The following is a 24896-nucleotide window of genomic DNA, read 5'->3' as shown; positions in this document are numbered from 1 at the left end:
CACTGGTCCTCTTCAAAAAACAAAGGACAAATAACAACAATGGTCAATGAGGCTGGACAGATAGGCTGGGGTCTGTCTGTCTGTAAGGCATTAAAACTAAACAGAAGAGTTTATAGTTTATCCTAGAATGGGGAGCCACTGAAGGTGGCTGAGTAATATGGTCAGATCTTTGCTTAAGGAAATCACACACCAAACTCATTCCTCCCTCTTTGCCTTTATTCATCTTGTCCCCTCTCTTTTTTATTTGAAACTTATCCAAATTCTACTTTTCCTGTAAAGTTCTGCTTATAACCTTGCCTTGTTCATGAAGCCTTCTTTGAATCCTCCACATCTTACTCTCCCCTGATCTCCTGCAATACTCAAAGACTACAATAAACAATTTAGTACTTGATGAGATAATTGTCTTATATTGTTGGCTTTCATTTTATGAGCTATTCTCCTTCCTAACTATATCATAATCTCCTTGAGGGCAGGGATCATCATGGTTTATATACTTCTGTTTCTCTTATAGTTCCTAGTACCGTGCTAAGTTCAGAACAGGCACCCAATAAATATTTGTTGACCAGGAACAAAAAAAAAATTATTTCTTTGGTTCAGGAAAAAGGTTTGCTCTAGAATCAGAAATTGTTGTTGTTATTGTTGTCCAGTTGTTTCAGTCAATTATTTGTGACCCCACTTGGGGTGTTTTTGGCAAGAGTCAGAGGACTTGAGTTCAAATCCTGACTCTTCCACTTACTACCTGGATAACCTTGGGTAAGTTACTTCATCTTTCAAGGTCTCAGTTTCCTCATATGTAAAACAAGAAAGTTAGACTAGATGGTCTTTAAGACTCATTTCAGCCCTAAGTCTCTGATCCTAAGAGTTATACCTTCTCAGGACTCTTCTTCAGCCCTCCTATCTTGAATAACGTTGCCAAATCTGATAGTGTCCTCAAAAACACCTCCCCAAATCACATGGATTCTGTTTGGGGCAGCAGCTAGTGTTTGAACAGGCCATTAGCTTGAGAAATCGACATGGATGAATTGGACTGGAGCTGCATAGAGGTGGCTCTTAAAACTCAGGGGATAGGTTTGTGGTCTGACTTCTGCATTGGTCCAGAAGCTTTTCCAGTGGCAGTGATCATGACTTCCCACCACACTGTAAGTACCCCAAGAACAGAGACCAAGCATCCCTCTTTAGAGGGGGTGCTGAGTATGAAGACCATGAGTAGTCCTTCTGTGTATTTCCCCAACCGCTTAGCCCAGGGACTCTATATAGGATTATGGGCTTTAGAGCTGGAGAAAACCTTGAAGACCATCCTGTCTAAACCTCTATATTTTATAGATGAAATAAACAATAAGGCTGAGAGGTTAAGTCCCTTGCCTAAAGTCGCATAGGTAATAAAACAATAGAAATAGGATTTGAACCCAGACCCTCTAAGTCCAAAGCTCTCTCCACCATGCCACCCTTCCCTCTTTCTCTGTACACTGAGAGGTCAGTCATTCCTCTTTGACAGGGGAATCTGAATGGTCTGCCAACTGGAGGTAAAAGAACATCTGGAAGCCAATGGATCTGGAATCTTGTTTTAGGGGAACCATCCTGTCCCCTAGGCTAAACTGAGGCTAGCACAACAGGCCAGGGCTAGCTCTGTAATGGGGAATTTGGGAGGTAGGAACCACAGGCCGTGACCACTTCAATCCCTGGAGAGAGGGGAAAAAAGCAGTGTCTATAGCAAATCTTGCTAGAAAGGAGGAAGTCCAGAGGAGTAATTGCCACAGTATAAGATGACCTTTCCTCTGCCTCTTGGGTCTGGCAGGAAAGTGCTTGGTGTTGCTGGAAGGAATGGGGTGTGTGTGTGTGTGTGTGTGTGTGATAGGGAAGGAGATTTTGTTATGCAAAAAAAGACCATGTAGCATGGAAGTCTTCAGGAGAAGTGGATAAAAGCACTGGGCCTGAAGTTAGGAAGACTCATGTTTCTGAGTTCAAATCCGGCTCAGACACAACCTAGCTGTGTGACCCTGGGCAAGTCACTGTTTGCCTCAGTTTCCTCATATGTAAAATGAACTGGAGAAGAAAATGGCAAACCACCCAGTATCTTTGCCAAGGAAACCCCAAATGGGGTCCCAAAGAGTCAGACACAACTGATAGCATGGAAATCATTGCAAAGATTAAACTCTGTAGTATCTCTTGGGATCTCTAACTGGGTCTTTTGACCACACTTCTTCCTCTCAGAACAGTTTGTTTCCCATTGATTTTCAACACCAAGAAACCTTGGATATAGGAAACAGGAGAGGCAGAAATGATTCTGTTTCTCTCAGGCTTGCTGCTAGATTTCTTTTCACCTCCTTGCTGTAGGAGACACTCAGAACAAACAGACGAGCTTAACTTCACACCAACAACCCAAATAAACGCACAGCCTGAGAGGAGCTAGCAGATTCAGTTTCAGAAATGTTGGGTTTCTGCGATCTGGAGGCAGAGGGGATCAAACCTTATAAGTAGTCCTTTGTAAATATTCAACCCCTCTCTCTTCTTCCCCTCTACTCCCGCCAAGAATCACAAAATCACAAATATTGCTCATCCCTGCCCTCCACGACTGATGTATAAATACTGATTAATTGGAGGAGGCAGCTGGTGAGAGTACAGGCCTGAAGTCAGGTGACTTGGGTGCTCGCCTGGGTCCTGTCACTGACCAGCTGTGTGACCTCAGACAAGTCACTTAGCTCCTCTAGGCTTCATTGCCTTCATCTGGAAAATGAGAGGTTGGACTCTGTGATTGCTGGGGTCCTTTCAGCTCTACCATTCCCTAGCTATAATTTAGATTCTGGAGCCTAGCTAAGACGCCTCAGATCTTGTTTGGTTCTCTCCCTTAATTCTAAATGAGTTCTTGCTCTCAATTTTATGCATATGTATGTTAGTCCATGCTATGCCAGTCAGTCAATAGCATTTACTATGTTCTATATGATGCATAATCAATCTATGCATAAATATATGCAAATCTGTGTCAGTATTCAAATAAGGGAGAGTAGGGTATGTTGGAGGGTTATCAATAGGAGCTGAATTTGAAAAGCTTGCATGTCTTCTGGGCTGTTGAGATGATAACCAGTGTCTACTGTATTTCATATTTCTTCCCCACCCCACCTTGCTGCTCCCCCCTCCCTCCCTCCCTTGATACAGAACAGAGAGATTTGCTCCTCCCCTTCATTGTCCACATTTATCTCTAGCTGTATATATGTGGGTATACACACACTTTAGAGCTTCACCAGCTCCATGATTTCATTGGTAGAGGCCTTTCCTCTGCCATTGGAGACTGAAGGTCCTCCACTCCTTAGCAAATGATATCATGAGTTGTTTTGACCAAAACAACTGATCGCCTTGCAACCCCATGGTATAATCTAGCAGAATGGAGAGTCACCTCCACATCACAGTAAGGATTTGGAACGAGACGTTAGTGGGATAGGTATATGGTATATGTATTATACACATGCACAGCTAGGTGGAGCAGTAGATAGAATGCTGGGCCTGGAGTCAGGAAGACCTGAGTTCAAATCTGGCCTCAAAACCCTTACTAGCTGTGTGACCCCGGCCAAGTCACTTCACCCTGTTTGCCTCAGTTTCCTCATCTGTAAAATGGGCAGGAGAAGGAAATGGCAAACTACTCCAGCATCTTTGCTGAAAAAACCCCAAATGGGGTCACAACAAGTCAGATATGACTGAAATGACTGAATAACAAAATTTCTTTTTAGGCTCACAAGTTCACTATCTTGGTATCCTCAATTGCAGTTACTGGTTTATAGTTTCTGTCACCATAGTATCTTTTCTATGTGTCCCCTTCTCTCTACTTACCCCAACACCATCCTATTTCATGTCCTCATCACTTCTTACCTAGATCACTGTAGGATTCTTCTAATTGATTCTTAATTCTCTCCCCACTCCAGTCGATTTGGCTGGATAAATTGGTCTAAAACAAATTTCTGCCAGACTACTTTCTAGTTTTCTCAGCAGTTTTTGTCAAGTAGGAACTTGCTGGAGTCATTGGAATCGTTGTGTTCATCAAACACTCTGCAGCTATTTTCGATCACTTCTGACACTTGCATACCTACTGTGTTCCACTGATAACTTTTCTGGTGTTGTTTTCACCAGGACCAAGTCATTATGGTGACTCCTGCTTTGTCGTCTCATTCCCCTTTCTTCAGAATCTTTTTGATTCTTTCTGTTGAGATTCTTGAATTTTCGTTCCTCCAGGTGAATTCTATTACCATTTTTCTAGTTCTATTCAGTAATTCTTAGGTAGTTTGGTCCAGATTCCTTCTGGTCCCCAATCTGTGATCCTTACACCTTTCCAGGGTTTACTATTTCACTCATGTGCTCTCTCGCCATCATTTCCTGGATCTTGCTCATTCACTCACCTTCGTTCTCCCCAACACATTTGGTCTCTCCCCTCTCCCTCAGCTCCTTAGCCTCTGTCTACCAGAATTCTCTCGTCTTTCCTCTAAAAGCCCCTACCTGATGTCATTGCTCTACCTACTGCTTGTAGGCTCTATTTCTGTTCTTCCTCTCACAGTGCCTTCCTTGCCCATTTCAGCCACTTCAAATGCCTAATTGAATTGAATTTCACTGTCTAGTTCCTTAGATAAGCATGTTACTCTCATTGCTTTTATTCTTTCCCCACATATTTTCTCCTTAAACTTTTACAATGAAGTTTCTATCCCCAACCACTCTAGCTCTCTTGAAATCAAACTCTTGTAGGTCACCAGTAATTTAATTGCCAAATCCCGTTGCCTTTTTTCACTCCTCATCCCCCTTTAACTTTAACTTCAACTCTCAACATTTATTAAATACTTATTGTATGCAAGGCAACGAGATTACAAAAAGAAAACAATTACAAATAGCGAAACAATTTCTGCCCTCAAAGACATTCTGTCACATTCCACATACATGTTACAAACATGCATATCTATATATAAAATACATATGAGTATGTATGTGCATATATACATATGCGTGAATAGGTATGTATGTTTGTAATATGTACATATTATGTAGTGGATAGAACACCAGGTCTGGAGTCAGGAAGATCTGAGTTCAAATTTGACCTCAAAACACTTACTAGCTGTGTGACCCTAGGCAACTCACTTCACCTTGTTTGCCTCAGTTTCCTCATCTGTAAAATGGGCAGGAGAAGGAAATGGCAAACCACTCTAGTATCTTTGCCAAAAAAAAAAAACCCAAATGGGGTCATGACACATCAGATATGATTGAAATGACTGAACAATAACATATTACATTCTGGGGGGAGGGTGCTGCTTGTACACAGTTAAATGAATATGAAGTATATACAGAGTTATACAAAGCAGCTTTCCAAAACCATTTATTTATTTCTTCAGCTGTTCTTATTTATCTTTATTTATTTTTCAGGCAATTGTTATCTTTCCCTCCCTCAGCCCCACCCCTCCACGTTGAACCATTAGGGAAAAAAATATCAGATTCACATAGCCCAGCAAAGCAACATCCCACATTGACCATGTCCAACAACGTATGTCTCATCCTGCATCTTGAATCTACCACCTCTCTGGCAGGAGGTAGGTGGTATGAGTCATCTTTAGCCCTCTGGACTCATGTTTTATAATTACATTAATCAGAGTTCTAAAGTCTTTGAAAATTGTTGATTTCTATAATGTTGCTCTCATTGTGGAAATTGTTCTCCTAGTTCTACTCATTCCACTCTGTATCAGTTCATAAAGGTTTTTCTAGTTTCTTCTAAAACTGTCCATTTGTCATTTCTTATGACACAATAATATCCTATTGCATGCATATACCACGATTTGTTTAACCATTGCCCGATAGGTGGGTACCCTCTTTGCTTCCCATTTTAGGTTATTATGAAAAGAACTACTCTAAATATTTTTGTGTCTATACGTCCTTTTCCACTCTCTTTGTTCTCTTTGGGTATGGAACTAGTAATTATATAATTGAGTCAAAGAGTATGTGCAATTTAGAATTTGGGGGACATAGTTCCAAATTGCTTTACAAAATGACTAGATAAATTCATAGTTCCAACAGCAATGCATTAGTGTGCCTATTTTCCCATAGCCCCTTCAACATTTGTCATTTTCCCTACTTGTCATTTTTGCCAATCTTATGTATGGGAGGTGAAATCTCAGAGTTGTTTTTATTTGCATTTCTCTAATTACTTGTGGTTTCGGACATTCTTATATGATTACTGGCCACTTAGATTTCTTCCTTTGCAAACTACCTGTTTGCATCCTTCTACTATGTAATTACTATGTATTTGTTGGAGGAAAGACTCGGTCTTATAAATCTGAATCAATTACTTATATATCTGGGATGAGACCTTTATCAGAGAAATTTAATGAAAAGACTTTTTTTTTCTGTTGCCTGTTTCGCTTGTAATTTTAATTGCATTAGAATGGTTTGTACAAGAACTTACTTTTCAATTTTATGTGGTCAAAATTGGCCACTTTGTTTTCTTTGATTCTTTTCTGTTGCATATTTAGTCATGAACTCTTTCCCAATTCATATAGCTAAAAGGTAATTTACTCCTTGTTCCTTTAATTTGCTTATGATATCACCTTTTGTGTTTAAGTCTTGTGTCTGTTTGCAGTTTATTTTGGTATATGTTATGAAATGTTCTTTTCCCAATTTCTACCAAATTGCCTTCCAGTTTTTCCCAGCAGTTTTTGCCAATAACTGGAGTTTTGGGGGTTTATCAAACTATGCTACTATGTTTACTTGCTTCCATACATTGTATACCTATTCTTTCCCACTAATTGACCACCTTTTTTGTAACTATACCCAAAGGCCTAGACCCAAAGAGAACAAAATCTTTTAAAATAATTATTGTTTTGTAGTAAAATTTAAGCTCTGGCACTGATTGACACCCCCCCTTCCCATTTTTTTTTCATTATTACCCTTGAGATTTCTTGACCTTTTGTTTCTCCAAGTGAGTTTTATAATTTTTTTTTAGCTCTATAAGATAATTTCCTGGTAGTTTGGTATGGTTAAGCCAATTAATTTAGATAGTATTGTCATTGTTATTATTTTGGCTCAACCTATCCACAAGCAATGAATTTTTTTCCAATTATTTATGTCTCTTTTTGCAAAGAGTGTTTTATGGTTGAATTCATAAAGTTCTTAGCTGTATCTTGGTAGATACACTCCCAAATAGTTTCTATCTACACTAAGTAATTTCAAAGGGGAGAGAGCAGTAACAACTAGGTGTTGAAGATCAGGAAAAGCTTCCTGGAAGAGATGGTGCCTGAGCTGTCCTTCAAAGGGATTCTATAAAACAAAGGTGAAAAGATAGTTCATTCCAGACATGGGGGGCTTACCTATATAAAATTATGGAGGTGGGCAATGGGATGGAATATGTTTGGAAAAGACAGAAGGCCAATTTGCCTATGAGGGATTTTGCATAAAGGTGAGTAAAATGAAATAATACTGGAAAGATTTGTGAGAGAGATATCAGGATAAAGATGTTTGAATAGGAGAGTGACATGGTCAGATCTGTTTTAGGATAGTTGTATGGAAGATGGATTATGCGATCATATGATTATACATTTAGAACTAGAAGGAATCTTAGAAGCCATCAAGCTTATCTCTTCTCTCCTTTTACAGATGAGACCTCCACTTGGAGGTTGACAGCTAATAGGAGGTGGGATTAGTCCAGGAAAGAAGAGATAAAGGGCTGACCTCAGGCTGAGACTGTGAGTGGAGAAAGGGTGGCAGATGTTGCAGAGGTGGGACCACTAAGTCTTAGTAATCAGTAGGCCATGAGGAGAGGGCAGAATCAAGGATAACTCCAAGTCTTTGAATCTATGAACCTCTTTGACAGTCTACTGAAAGAGAATGTTGTTCCAATCCCCTTTCTTGAAACTCTTTCATTTCTTGGTTTGGGTCACTTTAATCGCCAATTCTTATGGAATCATTCTTTCTTTTTCTTCTCCTTGGTAATGTCTAATCCTCTCTAATCCCTCTGCTACTACCATAATTCTTATCTCATGCTTGGACTATGTCAGTACCTTCCTAACTGGTCTTCCTGCCTTCAGTCTGTGCCTGCTCAATCCCTTCTTCTAAGTTTTGACAGATTCATCTCCCTAAAATGCTGCTTTCATTGAGCTGCTCAGAAATCTGAAGTTGTTAGGGGCAGCTAAGTGGCACAGTGGATAGAGCTCTAGCCTTAGAGTCAGGGGGACTTGAGTTCAAATCTGGCCTCAGACCAAACACTTGACACTTGCTAGATGTGTGACCCTGGGCAAGTCACTTAACCCCGATTGCCTCACCACAAAAAAAAAAAGCAAAAAAAAATCTTAAGTTGTTCACTACTTACTGTCTCTAAGATGAAGTCCGCAATTCTTAGCCTATTATTCAAAACTAGTCACAATTTGCTTTTCCAAATGTGTATCTAAGTATCTCCACTTAAGCCCTTCACCTCAAATCATACATTTCTATACAATGATTTACCTCTATGTATTTTTCCTTGGATTAGAATACCTTCTTCACCTCTGTCTGCCTGTCCACCTCCCCACCCCACCCCCAAATCTCAGTTTACATTCTACCTTTCCTGTGAAACTTGGAAGTAATCAGTCTGATAATCTGAGCTTGATCATACACTGAGGTCTGACTCTTCATTCATCTTTGTTCTTAAAATGAGTAGAAAGATGCAGGCGTTCCTTAGGCAGGAAAATGAAACTCAGTGGGTGGGTCCAAAAAGGAAGATGCGCCTCAAAATAGGAAAACTCAAGAATTGAAATACTGTCTTAGAGCCATAAGTAAAAAACCTGATCTTAACAGCCTCATGAGTGTGGTTCGAGCAAATCAAATGAGCCAGGAGAGTAAGCAGGATGCGAGAAGCCTGGAATTGTAGACTTCTAGAAGAGTGATAAAGAACACATTTACAAAGACAGTGTGGGATTGCCTAAAAGCACGGGGGAAAATTTTGAGGGAGCACATAGAGAAGTACCTGCGTCATTCAGATGGACGAGAGACAACAGTTTCACAGATTTTAAGAGTTGGAAGAGATCTTCACAACCATACAGCCCACAAAAGGAATCTTCTGTATAACCTGAAAACTGCCTGAAAGGTGGTGATCTAGCCTCTGTTGGAAAACCTCCAGAAGGAGGAAGCCTCCACCTTGGAAGACGGCCCATTCCACTTCTGTACAGTTCTCACTGTCAGGGATCAGAGAAGGACCAGAATCGGCCTGGAAAGCTGCAGATCAGAAGTTTGACTCAGCTCAGTTCCAGTGAGAAAGACCTTGGTGGTCAATAACACCTAAAGAGAAAACAAAACAAGATTTGGGGTGGAAATTGAGGATTCCATTAGATTGGGAGCAGGTTGGGTGAGGGATTGAGGGTGCCATCAAACCTAGGAGTGGCAACTCAAATTTTCCCTAAGTAGAAGTTTTGGTCTCTTTGCTTAGCATCTAACCTAGACAGGGTCAGGTGGGAGAAGTATACTTGAGACAGAGTGCCTCATGAGCCCCAGCAACCAAGCAGATCTTGGGATTTTAGCTGTTCATATTGGAACCCAAAATCTGCAGATTTGTTTCTTTCTATGCCTTTGTGTTGATAGGTCTTTTTCCTCATTTAGTTTCTTATCAAAAATTTCTTTTGACAAATCACAAACATAACCTCTTCTGAATGGGGGGGGCAGAATTTTTCCTTGGTCAAGATTAAGTGGAGATACGCTTCCTACCATAAAAATTCTTAACTTTTTTATGTCATGGACCTCTTGTGCAAATTGGTGAAGCCTAGTGACCCCTTCTCAAAATAAGGTTTTTGAAGGCATAACATAAATTACAAAGGAAACCAAAGGTTAGTGAAAATAAAGGTGGAATTTTTTTTCCCATCCAAGTCCTTCCCAGAGATCTGAAATCCATCACATTAAGAATCCCTGGAGACAGTTATGGTGGGAGCGAGAGACTGTATTACCCAACTGTTGCTGTTCGGTTGTTGTTCAATCGTTTTTCAGTTGTGTCTGACCCTCTATAACCCCATTGAGGTTTTCTTGGCAAAGATGCTGGAGTGATTTGCCATTTCTTTCTCCAGCCCATTTTACAGATAAGGAAACTGAGGCAAACAGGGTGAAGTGACTTGTCCAGGTTCACATAGCCAGTAAGTGTCTGAGGCCAGATTTGAGCTCAGGAAGATGAGTCTTCCTACCGGACATTCTATCCACTGGATCACCTAGCTGCCCCTCCACAGCAGCAATTTAATGAATACTTGTTGACTAAAGGATGTATACAGAGATGTACAGAAAGGGGCCATGGAACAATTCACACCAAGTTTGTCACTTGATAGGTGAGGAAGCCAAGATCAAGTGACTTGTTTAAGGTCACACAGGTAGTTCAGTGTCCAAAGCTGACTTTGAGTCCAGGTCTCCTGACTCGAATGACACTGCTTCCCTAAATAGCAGGAACCTGATGAACATCTATTGATAGAGCAACTGACACCAATGTCCAACTGAAATCACTGGGGCATGGTCACACATTCAGAATCCTTTAATTGTGTCATCTCTTTTCACCCACCTCAACCACATACCCTACATGTCCTTTTTGCTGCCCCACTAATGAATTCAAAGTTTGATTTGTAGCCAAGGTAAATATTTAATCTGTTTTATGTATGTGTTTGGTAGTTTTTATTTAATTATCCCTGTGTCTTTATGGACTATTAACATTAGACCAGCTCTGGAACTTAGGAAAGACAAGCAAAACCCGGACCCAGATGAAGTCAGGGAAGAAAATCAAGAAGAGACAGGCTGTATTTGGCATCTCTGATCCCTGACTGGGGATCCCACAGAATCCTGATTCAGAGCACCCTGGGAGTCCTGGAGGGCAGGACTTTGAACATGGGCTAAAGAACGTTATGGCTGAAAAACCTGGGCACAATCTGTATATGAGGTTACATGACCCTTATTTTTTTGAGGCTACGTGGACCAAATGCAGGCCCCAGTGAACACTAACCTGTGTTTATTTCTACTCCCAATATTGCAGCTTGTCTCCAATGTCCTCATCTTCTCCTGTACCAACATTGTGGGAGTATGTACCCATTACCCAGCGGAGGTCTCCCAAAGACAAGCCTTCCAGGAGACGAGGGAATGTATCCAGGCTCGGCTGCACTCACAGAGGGAAAACCAGCAGCAGGTGAGATGGTCTGAAGACGAATCCCTTCCCCTACTCCTTTCTTCTTAAGAAAAAAAAATCTATTTTCTTTTCTTTTTTTTTCAAAGAACAAGCATATATTTTCTCTTCCTCCCACCTTACCCTCCCCCCTTACTGGAAAAAGGAAAAAGAAAAACTCTTGTAACAAACATGCATAGCCAAGAAAACAAATTCCCACATTGTCTGTGTCTAAATCTGAATGTGTTCATTCTGTTCCCTGGGTCCATCACCTTCTCTGCAGGAGATAGGTAGCATTCTTCATCCTCAGACTTCTGGAGTCATTATGCGAAGTGATGGAGACCTAGGTGAGCCAGAACCAAGAGAATGATTTAGATAATAACAACAATATTGTAAAGACAAACAACTTTGAAAGCCTTAGGAACCCTAATCAATACAATGACCAACCACCACTCCAGGTGATGGTGATGCTGATGATTCAAGCTGCCCCCTCCCCTTTCCCTCCTTTGGCCTCCATTCTGCTTGGGTGGGATGGGAGAGTGAGTTAGTCTAGGCTCTGCTGTCAGGGCAGGGAGGAGAAGCCCTGCTAGCTGGGTATATGGGAGCCTCCCTGCCCACCTCTCCCATATTTCTTTTCACCTTGAACACAAAGCCTTTTGCTTCATTTTCCCTGGTCATGGGTTTGGGGCCCAGCTGACATGGGAATGTTTACCATGGAAAGGGACTGGCATTCCTGACTCTGTGGGAATCTTTTTCTTTAGGTACCCTGGAGAGAGAACTCAACCCACTGACCTTCCTTCCCTGCCCCCCCACCCCCGCCACCTCCCTGCCTGACTTCTCCCCTCCCTTTTGTAAATAAATCAAATAGGCCTTTGGAAGCAGAAATGTGAGTACCAAAAATACCTCTGCTCCGTATACCACTGCCCATCCCTGCCCTGGGCAGCTGGTGTACAAATGGGTGGGAGTGGTAGGAGGTGGGGTGAGGGGGTTAGTCTTAGAATCCTGTGCTCTTCATTATCAGGAATGGATGAAAGGGTGGGGTTGGAGTGAGGGTCAGGAATAATCAGTCCTTCTCAGTTATTCATCTTGTATACAAAACCTGGAACAAAATGCTGGGAGATCTGGAGCAAAGAGGGGGGGCTATCAGAGAAAGAACAGTCTTCACCTGCAGTGAGAGGGCTGGGGAAGACATGCAGGGTGTCACACAGAATGTGGATGTAGCTTGAAATTCCCCCAGAGGACGATGGCCTTGCCTCTACTCTCGGCACATTGTAGTATCAGGTTCTTGCTTAGCTCACATAAGATGGGTAAGAAACTCCCTCCTCTTACTCATATTGGAAATTATGCATTTGTAGTTTTAATAGAAAGGGTAGCTAGGTGGCGCATCAGATAGGGCATGGGGCCTGGAGTCAGGAAGATTGACCTTCCTGAGTTCAAATGCAGCCTCAGACCCTTACGAGCTGTGTGACCCTGGCCAAGTCACTTCACCTTGTTTGCCTCTGTTTCCTCATCTGGAGAAGAAAATGGCAAACCACTCCAGTGTCTTTGCAGAGAAAACCCCTATTGGGGTCCCAAAGAGTCAGACAGGACTGAACAACAACAGTAATAGTTTTAATAGGGATAAGGAGAGAGGATAGGGAAGGACCTGCGATTTCATTCGTAAACTTCCAGAAGAGGAAAGAAACTCTATCAAAGCAAGTCAGCACCTTCTCTGCAACCGATAATGTTAAGAGAGTTTCTTAGAGCCTTGAGGACCTACGGCCACACAGCCAGTATGTGTCAGAGGTAAAATTTAAACCCAGGTCTTCTTGGACCCCAGGTCTGCTGTTTGTGTGCTATGCATCAAATAGGCAGCTCTAGTCACACACTGAACATCCCGTTTGGATCAGCCCATTTGGGTCTCTTCCCTGGTGTCTCTCTTCTTTCTCAATTCAAGGTGACAAACTTTTGTTAAGCATCTACTATATGTATGGCTCTGTGTTAGATCAGAGAATATAAACAGCAAAAACAATATCGTCTCCTTCACTCAAAGAAGAGCTTTCGGGTGAATGGAGGCAATACCCTTCTGTGTACACAAGGAGGTATGATTCAAAATGGAATGGAAAAAAAGGCAAAGGAGAGGGTCAGACTGTGTGCTGAAAGAAAACTGAGATCCCTTTCGCAGCCCCTAAAAGCGAGTTTATCCTTGACTCCACAAGGACAGATCAGTCTTTCAGGGTATTAGATCTTTCAGTCCATTGTTTGAGCCTGAGCAGACATTAGCCTCTATTAGCATTTCCCTAATTCCATTACAGTTTTATTCCTCTGGCCTATGACTGTGAAGACAGCACACCCATCCACAATGGTTTCTTGGTTAGGGCCACTATGCCACATGTTGCCTAAGGGAGAGATAGGACCTCAAGGAACAGAGACGAAGAGGTTCTACTTTTTGGACAAAGACATTTATTTTCCTCTGCTTTTTCCAGGAATGCCTAGGCCCTCTTTGGCTTGTTTGTTTGTTTTATTTATTTTTAATTTTTTGGTGAGGCAATTGGGGTTAAGTGACTTGCCCAGGGTCACACAGCCAGTGTCAAGTGTCTGAGGTCAGATTTGAACTCAGATCCTCCTGACTCCAGGGTCAGTGCTCTATCCACTGCGCCACCTAGCTGCCCCTGCCCTCTTTGATCACGTGTTTAGTATCCATTTGGGGACTACAGTAAGTACAAGGCAATAGATGCTCATTTGGAGCTTTTCTCTTGGCCCAGTTTAGGGGAAACAACTGAAATAGAGGTGGGAGTCCTTAGGGCGCACTGGTGTGGGAGGGGGCTGAGAACTGCACTAGCACTTGGCCCCAGAAGCAGGCCCAGGCCTGCCCATGTCCCATACTGATTTCTGCAATCCTTTCTCACTTCCCCCAAATGCTAACACTCTCCCTCCCTAACATACCTTGGGTACATTTGTCGAAATGTATAAACTTCCATGTTCTCTGCCTGGATAGAATGAAAGGTCCGAGGGCTGGGATTGTTGCATTTTTGTCTTTGTCGTGTTCAGCAGAGGGGCAGCTAGGTGGTGAGGTGGAGAGAACGCTGGGCCATGGGTTGGGAAGATTCATCTTCCTGAGTTTAATTTGGCTTCAGACACTAGCTGTGTGATCCTGGGCAAGTCACTGAACCCTGTTTGCCTCAGTTTCCTAGTTAGTAAAATGAGTTGGAGAAGGAAATGACAAACCACTCCAGTATCTTTACCAAGAAAACTCCAGATGGGGTCACAGAGTTGGACATGACTGAAATGACTGGACAACAAGTTTTTAGCATAATGGCAGCACACAGTAAATGCTTACTAAATCCTTGTTGACCGATTGTACTTATATGATCTTAGTCATACATACGCTGTTAGAGGTAAAAAGGACCTTAGAGATCATCTAGCTCAATCTTCTCTTTTGCAGATGGGGAAACCAAGGCCAGGAGGGGGGAAGTGATTTATCCTTGTTCATACAAGCTAATTAGTACTGGACTAGAACCCAGGTCTCCTGATTTTCAATTCCAGTCCTCTTATTGCCTTCAAATTATTGCCTAGCTCTTTCATAGATCAGCCAAGTATTTAAAGAGTGTTTACTGTGTGCTTAGAATTTCATTAGGCCCCAGTGGGTGACAGGGCCCCATCACTCAAGGAGCTTAGAAACTAGTTGGTTGGTAGGCACACAGGGAGCACTTACCAAGCAAGGTAATTAGCTTAGCTCCAAAGAGGCAGGTCATGCAGTGAAGAGCCTTGAATTTGGAGTTCAAGCTCAAGCGTTTTGCCATTTATTAGCTGTGTGAGCTTGGGCAAGTAATTTATCTTATTTGCACGATGGGAAGAATAATTGTAGTACTTATCTCACTGAGTTGTGAGGATCCCACCCCCCTATCTTCCTCCTCCTTACCCCATTCACCTCCTGGATTCAAGTTGCCTCGAAACCACCCTCCCCAACCCTTCAGGTCACAATGACACTGTAACCTTGGCGAAGAGCTCACCAAGAGGGTGGTGCGGAGAGGGGTGGGCAGAAGGGAAAGCGACAAGGCCACGTGAGGGAGTTTGCTAATAATGAAATGAAAATTAGAAACACAGCTTTGGCATTTCATCGCATGTGTAATCATCTGTCGTTACAACTCTACATGTTTTCTTTGTAAACTATTGTTATCAGTGAAGACTGGAGCAAGCTGGGGAGATTTCATGCAGGAGGATGGAAAGGTTTTGAATGGGTGGCTGGGAGGGACAGACATAAGCCAGGGTAGAGAAGTATATTCCTAGGGCAGGGATTTTCATTTCATAGGGTAGGTAAGAGGGAGTTTTCAGGGTCTTTGAGACAAGGCATGGCATGATAAAAAGACCCATTAGGAAGATTAGCTCAGCAGTGATGTTCAGGGTAGATGGGAGAGGAATGTCAGAAAAGGGTTTCAGATGTAAGGTGATGGGCAGGTGACAGAAACAGTGACTTGAAGGGGATAGGATAGACAGGTGGCATGTACTTCAAATGATGAGAAGCAGGAAGAGGTGCACTCGGATTTGAGAAGAAAGCTGAACCTTCCCTTATCTCCCATTCAATCAGTAGAGTGGGAAAAGGTATGGTTTCCATTGGCCATGGATGTGATAACCAGGAGAGACCAGGATTTTAGTTTGGGAGGGGTGGCTAAGAGAAAAGGTGAGACTTCAGTAGAAATGACTCTGTGGGAAAGCACACTGACTCTGAAGCCAGAGGTCTTGACTTCAAATCCCACCCTATTACCACCAGGGTAACCTTGGGTAATTCAATTCTTTGGGCTCAGTTTCCTCACCTATAAAATATGAGGGGATTGGACTGGGATAGCTTCTAAGGTCTCCTTTAGCTTTATGAAATATTAAAAGTTTGAGAGACATAGTTTCTGGGTAATTAATAATTTTATTAATCATGCTAGCAGATAATTAATAAAAGGGGTCAGTGGCACTCTCCAATGCCAGAGACCCCTCATGGAACCCGCTCAATATGTATATGCCCTTGGAACAGTGGTTTTTTCTGAGGGTGGCAATCAAATCTGGTTGGCTAACAATTAATAAAAAGAATAAATATTGTAATGAGAGGTGGATCTATTCTAATGGGGAGGCTGGGAATGTGACTTTGATTATTTACTTCCAGACCACCCCCAGCCTTGGGCATTCTAGACAAAAGATCTACCCCCATCCAAGACTGGAGAGGAACACTGTAGGCCAAGAATTCACCTTAGATTAAATTCTTTGTCAGGTTCTCTGGTTGGGTAGGGCAACAGCTCCAAGATTTCATCTCATCGTCCTGCCCTACCCTTCAGAGAAATAAGCTTTGACCTAATCTCCAAATGAGGAAGGGAAAAAAATCCTGGATTTCCCCAATATTAATAATTGGTTATTTAATGATCATTTCTCTCAGATTTATATCTATAATCTTATGGAAAAAAGGAGGATTCCTAGTAGGTAACAAGAGAAGGAGTTTGGAAGAGGCAGACCTGGAGGGTCAGATGGTTGGGAAAGCTTGTTTGGAGGCAGCAGGACTGAGAAGTTTATGCCTGGCTTGATGGATTTGGAGAATAGGAATCAACAGGTTTTGTAGTTAGAGTCACAATGGAGACAAAGTTAGAGACAGGGAGAAAGGGAAACCAGGAGTAACCAGATACCATTTATCATGGAATAGGGATAATTAACTAGGGGCAAAAACAGACACATAGAGGAAAATTGGTTGGGATGGGGGGAAGGAGGAGGCACTGGGGACACACACAAACAGACATAGAATCTTATTGGGGTAGAGCCTGACTGACCCCCCCCTCACCCCAATCTGTTGGCAATGTTGATTGGACTCTGTGATGGAATGATTCAAAGAATCAGCAGAAAGGGAAGATGATAGAAGCAAGTCTTGCTTCTCCATCAAAATTGTGCTCCTGAGAGTCAGTGTGGCATAGAGTGAATAACAGAGAGCCAGTCTCTGAGTCAGGAAGACCTAAGTTCAAATCCTAACTCAGACATACTGTTTATCTGACCCTTACCGAGTCATCTCAGGATCCCAGAACTCTGGGCTCCCTCAAGTCAACAAACATTTATTAAGCACTTACTAAATGGAGAAGCAGGTGCTGCTCCTCGCTGGTGGAAAAAGTCTCCTAGCTAGGAGTTTCCCATATCAGTGAAATTCCAGTTGTTTTTTAAAAAAACAAAACAAAACAAAAATATACTTCCTAGTTCTCAGGGCTGCTCTCTGGCTCCCATGCTCCCCCTGGTGGGAGCTACTTGCAGTGTGACACTAGAGAGCCGGTCCTGTTTTCATGTTTACTATGAGATTTTTGATGGGAACACGTTAAGGGAGGCCTAGCTTGTGTCCGAGAGGAGAAGTCCCAGGGAGGAAAACAGGCTGTGAGGCAGGAGGTAGGAGCAGTGATGGCTGTGTCTGCTTCTCTCCCCAGGAGCGTCTCCTGCTGTCTGTCCTTCCCCGTCACGTTGCCATGGAGATGAAAGCGGACATCAATGCCAAGCAAGAAGATATGATGTTCCACAAGATTTACATCCAGAAACATGACAATGTGAGGTAGGGGAAAGGCTGGGGGAGGGGAGTTGGGAAGTTGAAGGGGTGGGAATTGAGGGCAGCAGGGAGATGGTACTCCTGAAAGGCAGGTTGGTGATGAACTCTGCAGGACTGACTGATAATAACTAGCATTTATATAATGCTTTAAGGTGTACAAAGCACTTTGCACATTATCTCATTTGAGCCTCATAACAACCTTGTAAAGGTAGTGTTATTATTATCATCTTTGTTTCACAGATGAGGAAACTGAGGCTTAAAAAAGAATTTAAGTGACATGTCCAGGGTAGCACAAATAATACATTTCTGAGGTGCGATTCAATCTCAGGATTTCCTGATTCCAACCCTAGCACTCGATCCACCAGGCCACCCAGCTGACCAATAGCGATCAATGAAGCAACAACCCCCAAACCCATCCGTTACACAGAAGCGACCAGTTCAAACATTTTGATTAAAAGAAGAAACCCTTCACAGCTTTTAGATTCATCGTCTTAGTCCCTCCCTCTCCTTTTGGTCTGATGACCTGGGGAGCCATTGGTATCTAATTAGTTTTGTGTCTCGTGATGGTTCTTGGTGGATGGGAAGATACAGAGGAAAAGGGCTGAGATCTGGCCCAGTTGTTGGGGGCACTTCCAGCACCATGGGAGAGACTGGAAGCTCACCAAAAGGATCCCCCGTCTGAAAGGGCTGACAGCAGGCCCAGAATCCAGACCACAGTCCCAGGCAGCAGAGACGAAAATGGAGGCAAATTACTAGGGCATACGGTGTTCATATGAGTTCTGTGGTTCTGTGCTGGGTGGAATGCTGGGACTGGGAGAGCCTATCAGGGATAGTTTCCTGGTGAGGCTGAGAATCCTTCAGTAAAGAGGGAACACTCAGATCGGCTCTCACGCTAGAGAGCTTTTTTCTCCATGGGCAAGGAATCCAAGGGATTAAAGCTGAGGGGGTAGAAGAACACTTTGAAAAAAAGGAAAGAAGAGCTATCTATTCATTTGTTCACATGGTCAACGTTAATTAGATCGATTGGGATTTTATTTGATCACAAACTAATTTATTGATTATTTCTGCTGAGAGAGAGCTCCCACCCAATTTCTAAGTGTTTCAGGCCCAAGAGATACCAAATCGTGCTGATATAGAGGCAGGAAGATCAAAGTTCAAGTCCTACCAATGACATATACTGTCTGCTTGATCCAGGGCAAACCACTGAACCAGCTATCCCTTTGCATTTGTACAGTTTACAGTTCATAGAATCAAAGCTCTGGGTCTGTAAGTAAAAAGTCTGATTAAACTTGAGTGGCCTTAACCAGTCTTTTCCCTAAGGGAGGCCCAGTGATTGGAGGAATGTAGGCATGGGCTAGCGGCTGAGCCCCATCGGGATGAGATTGGAGGAGTCACAGATTCATATCCTTCTTACAGATTTTCAGTTTTGGGGGAAGGGGAATTTCTGAGACCCCTTTTCACAGCTTCAGCTAAGAAACACTTAGCTTCTCTACTGGACCTGAACCTTTTACTAATACAGATGGAGTATCAATTTCCCCACTTGTCTCCCTCTCACATGGCTAAAGAATTGTGCTCAAAAGCTCCTTGTCATTAGATGAGTGTTAAAATAGCTTACCTCCTAGACAGATATTATTCACATAGAAGAATAAAGGGCTCCTTTCATGGATGAGGCCTTTGGGAAGGACCTGGGGAGTCACCAGGGCAACCCCCAGCATCCCCCAGATCGGGGCTTGGAAGGGGAAAAAGAGTTTGTCTTCCAGCCTCTGTGTGTGGGTGGGTTCGTATGTGTGCCGCGCATGCGTGCATGCATCAAAGGAACCTGGATTCTTCAACCTGAAGAAAAGGAGGCTGGGGAGTGACTTAATAATAACCTCCATCAAAGCTCTGCAGGGTTGTTATAGGGAGGATGGTGACCTGCTGTTCTCTCTCCCCCACTAAGTATTTGACCACAGGAGAAATGAGTTGATGATGTTAAGTATGAGAGAGACAGATCAAAGGAAGGGGGAAGCAGGTCCTGGGGAGAGGTGTTGTTTGGATTGATTCAAGGGTGAAAAAAGACAGAAATGAGAGAGGATGAACCAGAGGCCAAGCTTTGGGGGCCTAGTCCTCCAATATGTCTAATACCCTGCAATTAAAACTAATGCATAATGGGTAATTCCCTGGGAAGGGCTCAACGATGCCTGGAAGAAACACGTTGGGTGTCTTAACGACATGTAATCAGCAAAAGTCGAACAGAGGCTGGACAGCTGAATGCATGCGGGGATCCCTCTCCTCTCTGGATGGGGGGGAGAGCCTGTTGTAGGAGGAGCTGATCTGTTTCTGACACTGATGCTGGGTTTGTCTGGGGAGGTGGGGTCATTCCCAAAAGATCCCAATCATGAGACACTCAAACCATTGCTATTTCCTATTGAATGTTAATTCCTTCACGGTAAAGAGGGTTTGTTTTTCATCTTTGAATCCTCAGTATCTGCTACAGGTGCCCACATGTGTTGAGTTGGTCTGTTTGTTGAGTCCCCAAGTTCCTTTCTTCTCTGATGTCTACATGTCCTGTGCTTCCTTCCCCTACTCCTTCCCCTCCTCTGTCAAAACAACATTGGCTGTGCCTAAGCCAATGTCCCATTGCCCTCTGGAAGGTGCAGCTGGGCTACCAGGGTCAGGGGAGAAGTAGATTGTACCCTGTGGACTCAGGTCCCCAGATAGGACACTTCTCATCGAGCTAGAACTATCCTCAGGTGGAAGCTCCCAATGTGCTCTCTTGGATGGACACCAAGCCCCAGGATGAATAGAGTGTATTTATAGGACACTTTAGAGACACAGACAAGATGAAGACCTCAACCCAGGTCATGGTAATGATGATACAGAACTAGGAAGAGTCCTGCTGCTTCATGATTATTGAAACATGGGTTAGCTTGGGTCACTGCAATGAAACAGGGTTGTATAAGACTCTGTGTCCAGAAGGTGAGGGTCATCTATAGTTACGGGCAACTAGGTCAGTACAGCTTAAGATATCAGGATAGGACTAGGGAACATATGAGGTTAGGTAACATGGTGTCAGCAAGGTATTAGGAAGCCTGCAAGAGGACCCAGGAGAACTCTACTGGAGTTGATGCATTGACAAGGATATTGAGCCTTTTATCCTTTTACCTTCCAGGTAAGAACTGTTTAGGTCTTAAAGGACCCTGATCAGATAGGGCCACACAGTATTCCTGATAGCATGGACAGTCTTTGACAACCTAGGAGGCTTCAGTGTCCGTATCTAGAGGAAGGGTCATGCCTTTTGGGCAGGGTTGGTGGCCTGCCAGTAAATCCAAGGAGTCCTAATGGGTGGGATATAAAAGTTCAGAAAAAGAGCTCTAGTCTCATCTCTAATGCTAAGTTGCTGTGTAACCTCAAACAATTCACTCCACCTCCCTGGCCTCCAGTTCCCTCATCTGTAAAGCTGGGCTGTTTGATCTGTAATTGGCTCTCAAATATCAATTCCCTATAATTCCAATACTTCTCCCCTGTTCTCTTTCTTGATCTGTGTCAGTTTTCATACCGACTGACGACAACAGTAGTTCAAACTCGGTTATCTATGCATGGCTTATGTTCTTTGGGCACGGTATGCGGCAACTGCTTTGATTCTAGGCGGCTCCCCTGATCATCAGTGGATGGAAACTCAGGAATTACAAACCTAGTGCAGAAAATTGAGAATTGACTGTAGTGGTCAACAAAAATTTACTCAGCAGCTATTATGGACCCAGAAATGTGCTGAGCACTATGGGAGATGGAAGGCTGTAGTTGACAAGATGAGAAACTGACTGCTGGGACTTTCTGGGTTTTGATCTCTCTTCCTATCTCCCTGCAGTAAATGTAAGGTCCTTGAGGGGAAGGACTGGTTTACTTTTTGTTTTACTATCTCTAGCAGTGCCTGGTACATACCCTGGTACTTTGTTGAATCGACCTGAATTGCCTCGTATAGTAGGTGATATAATAGATATTGAATGAATGAGAAAGAGAGACAAGGTTCCTATCTTCAGGGAACTGCAGTCTAGTAGAGGCTACAAGATTAAGTCTGTCAAGTGACTGGAGGCAATACAAGGCTATACAGAATCAGGTGCTAGGTTGTATGGTCCAGACTGTAGAAATGCTATAGAAATTCAGAGAATGGAACAAATATTGTCAAGTGTCTCTGTGGTAAATGGGAACTCTCTAAGAAAGGATTCATGAGGGAGGTGGAAAACTAAGGGATGGGTAAGATTTGGAAAAGCAAAGGGAGAAGGAAGGGTATTTTTGTGGCATGTACCAAAGAGCATGGTACCATGAGCTGGGTCTGTCCTTGACCAAAGCCAAACAAAAATATCCCTGTGCTTACCTTCTCTTTGCTGCATATAGTTAACCCAATTCACGCCCTGGTGCCTTCCTACTCCAAGAGGCTGATAAAATACATATAAAGAAAGCCCTATATTGACTAATATGAATTGTCATCAGGAACCATAATGCTTTCTCACATACTTTCTAATTTAGCTACTAGAAAAAGAGGGGAAGGGGAAGGGAATATGTATTTATATAGTACCTGCTATGTGCCAGGCACTGTGCTGAGCACTTTACAAATATTATCTCATTTGATCCTCAGAACAAACCCATCTGTAAGACAGATGCTGTTATTATCCATATTTTATAGTTGAGGAATCTGAGGCAAACAAAGGTTGAGAGACTTGTTCAGGGTTATACAGCTAGTAAACGAATGAGGACAAATTTGAACTTGGGTCTTCCTGACTTTGGGCTCAGTGCTCTATCTATTGTACCACGTAGCTGCCCTATTCTAAATGTATGAAAGCCCCTGTTATAAATATTTTGGTATGTTCCTTCTATCTTTGACCTTGGGGAATATGCCTACTAGTTGTAAAACACATGCACACACACACATACATGCATACATACATACATATATATGCCAAAATACTTATAACAGTGACTTTTATGTATTTATAAAGGAGCAAGTAGGTGGTATAGTAGATAGAGGTCCAGTCCTGGAGTCAGGAAGACCCAAGTTCAAATCTGCCTCTGACATTTTCTAGCAGTGTGACCCTGGACAACTCACTTGACCCTTGTTTGCCTCAGTTTCCTCAACTGTAAAATGTAGATAATAACAGCACCTGCCTCATGAGGTTGTTGTGAGGATCAAATGAGATAATATTTGTAAATATATACTATATATATGTGTATATATATAGTATATATTTTCACATACACATATTTTCACATACATATATGTGTATATATAGTTTAATTATTTTCCTAATATAAATCCAGATTCTTTTCTAGAACTGTTAGACTAATCCATAGGATTATAGATTTGCACCCAAAAGGGACTATAGAACTAGCCCTTTACCCAACCCCTTTATTTTACAGTTGAGGAAATTGAGCCTGAGAGAGGTTAAATGACTGGCCCAAAGTCACATAAGGAGTAAGTGGTAAGAACAAGATTTGAACTCGATTTCTGAGTCTAGCGCCACTGTACTGCTCTGCCATAGCTCTGCCCACAGTGTCTTCATGTAACTGTATTCCTACAACCTCTCCAACATGTACCATTTTGTCTTTTGTGATTTCTCAGTCATGATAAGGTTGCTAAGATTATTTATGAATAATCAGACCATTAAGTGGGGGCTAATCTATTAATGTATACATTGTTGAAAGTCTGAACCCAACCTCTAAAACTGAACGGGTAAGAGGAGGAGCAATTCTGACCAACAAACCAAGTGTTCTGCTGTTTGCTTTTATGTATTCAAACAATGGAGCTTGCTGAACTCAGCTTATGACTAATCAGAAACCTCTCTATGCTGGAAGAGAAATGTGCCTTTGATTCTGGCAGAGGAGTGTGTGTGGGGGGGGAGACATGATGGCTATAGAATATTATAGAATCAGAATTATTTAAACCTCGGGAAAGGATTTTAATGATCTTTCAGACCCATTCCACAGATGAGGAGACAGGTCCAGAAAGGCCAGGTGACTTGCCCAAGGTCACATACTTAGTTAGAAATCATATTATAAATAATCACGTCTCTCATGGTACAGTGGAAAGAGTACTGGCTCTAGTGGATTTGGGTTCAAATCCTATCTTTGATGTTTACTCCCTTGGTGACTTGAGCAAGTCAATTAATCTTCTTGTGCATCGTTTTCCTCACCCATAACATGAGGAGGTTAGAATAGATGGCCTCTGAGGTCTCCTCCAGATCTATGATTTTACTTGGTGTCCACATCAAACTAGTCAAGGGAATTGGAGAAAGAAAGAAGGAATTCTCCACCGCACCCCACCCCAACCAATCCAAGTACAAATCCTCTGCCTTTTATACCTAGGTAGTACCTACACACCTCAGGTCTGAGCTACAGTGTAGCCAGTTAGCCCTCCAGTGGTATTAGGGGCCAGGGGTGGGTGAGTGAGAGGGATAGTCCTGCCTACAAGTCAAACACAGTAAGAAAATTAACTGACCAAGTTTCATCATCCTAATTTGGTATCTTTTCACAAAATTCTTGTGGGCCCTTCTGGGTATCTGTTACAGAAGCTGGAGATTATAAGAGATCTCCAGTGAGGGACAACCTACTACCATCCAGGCAATGCATTCCCCTTTGGGATAGATATGTGTTAGGAATTATCTTTGTCTCTTTGGTTGAATGAGATATGATGATAATCTGCTTGGCAGGGCCTGAGATGGTATTCCTCTGAATATATTTGGACACAGAGAAGTCATAGGGACAAGAAGCCTAATTCAGCTCAATTCCATTTAACAAACATAGCCAAGTGCTTCAAGATGCTACCCAGCTTTGTTTTCCACTTCTTTGGGAAAATAATGCCGACACATTACATATGTATAGTGCTTTGAGGTCTGCAAATTGCTTTCCTTATGATAATCCTGAAAGTCAGGGAATGCAAATAATATTGTCCCTATTTTGCAGATGAGGAAACAGAGGCTCTGAGAAGTTAAGTGACTTGCTTGTGGTCACACAGTTTGAAAGTAGCTGTGGCAGGATTTGAACTGAAATCTCCCACCTTCAAATCTAGCACTCAGCCTACTAAACCATGTTGTTTTGACTTTTCCCTATCTACTTTACATTTCCTGGCTGATGCTGTGTGTCCCTGTCTCTGGGACAGGGTCTCTGGCTTTTCCAGTCCAGGAGGCCTTTTCCACTTTGTTCCTGGAATAAAGTGATCACCCCTTTTGACCCCCCTCAATCCAGCACAAGACTTTGTTCCCTCTTCTAAGG

The 24896-nt window shown here is 42.7% G+C and overlaps 1 protein-coding gene across 1 annotated transcript in view; it reads left to right on the top strand.

Annotated features, from left to right (window-relative positions):
* ADCY5 (adenylate cyclase 5) overlaps window positions 1–24896 on the top strand; it is a 262353-nt gene that overhangs the window by 162207 nt on the left and 75250 nt on the right. Inside the window, 2 exon segments of the mRNA XM_020985965.2 lie at window positions 10991–11140; window positions 17536–17657. Coding sequence (XP_020841624.1) covers window positions 10991–11140; window positions 17536–17657 — 272 coding nt within the window.

This window comes from Phascolarctos cinereus, unplaced genomic scaffold, assembly GCF_003287225.1.
Source record: "Phascolarctos cinereus isolate Bilbo 61053 unplaced genomic scaffold, phaCin_HiC Scaffold_726;HRSCAF=1367, whole genome shotgun sequence".
In the NCBI taxonomy this organism is placed as follows: Eukaryota; Metazoa; Chordata; class Mammalia; order Diprotodontia; family Phascolarctidae; genus Phascolarctos; species Phascolarctos cinereus.
The sequence above is the reverse complement of the archived record's forward strand: the minus strand, read 5'-3'. Positions and strand labels throughout refer to the sequence as shown.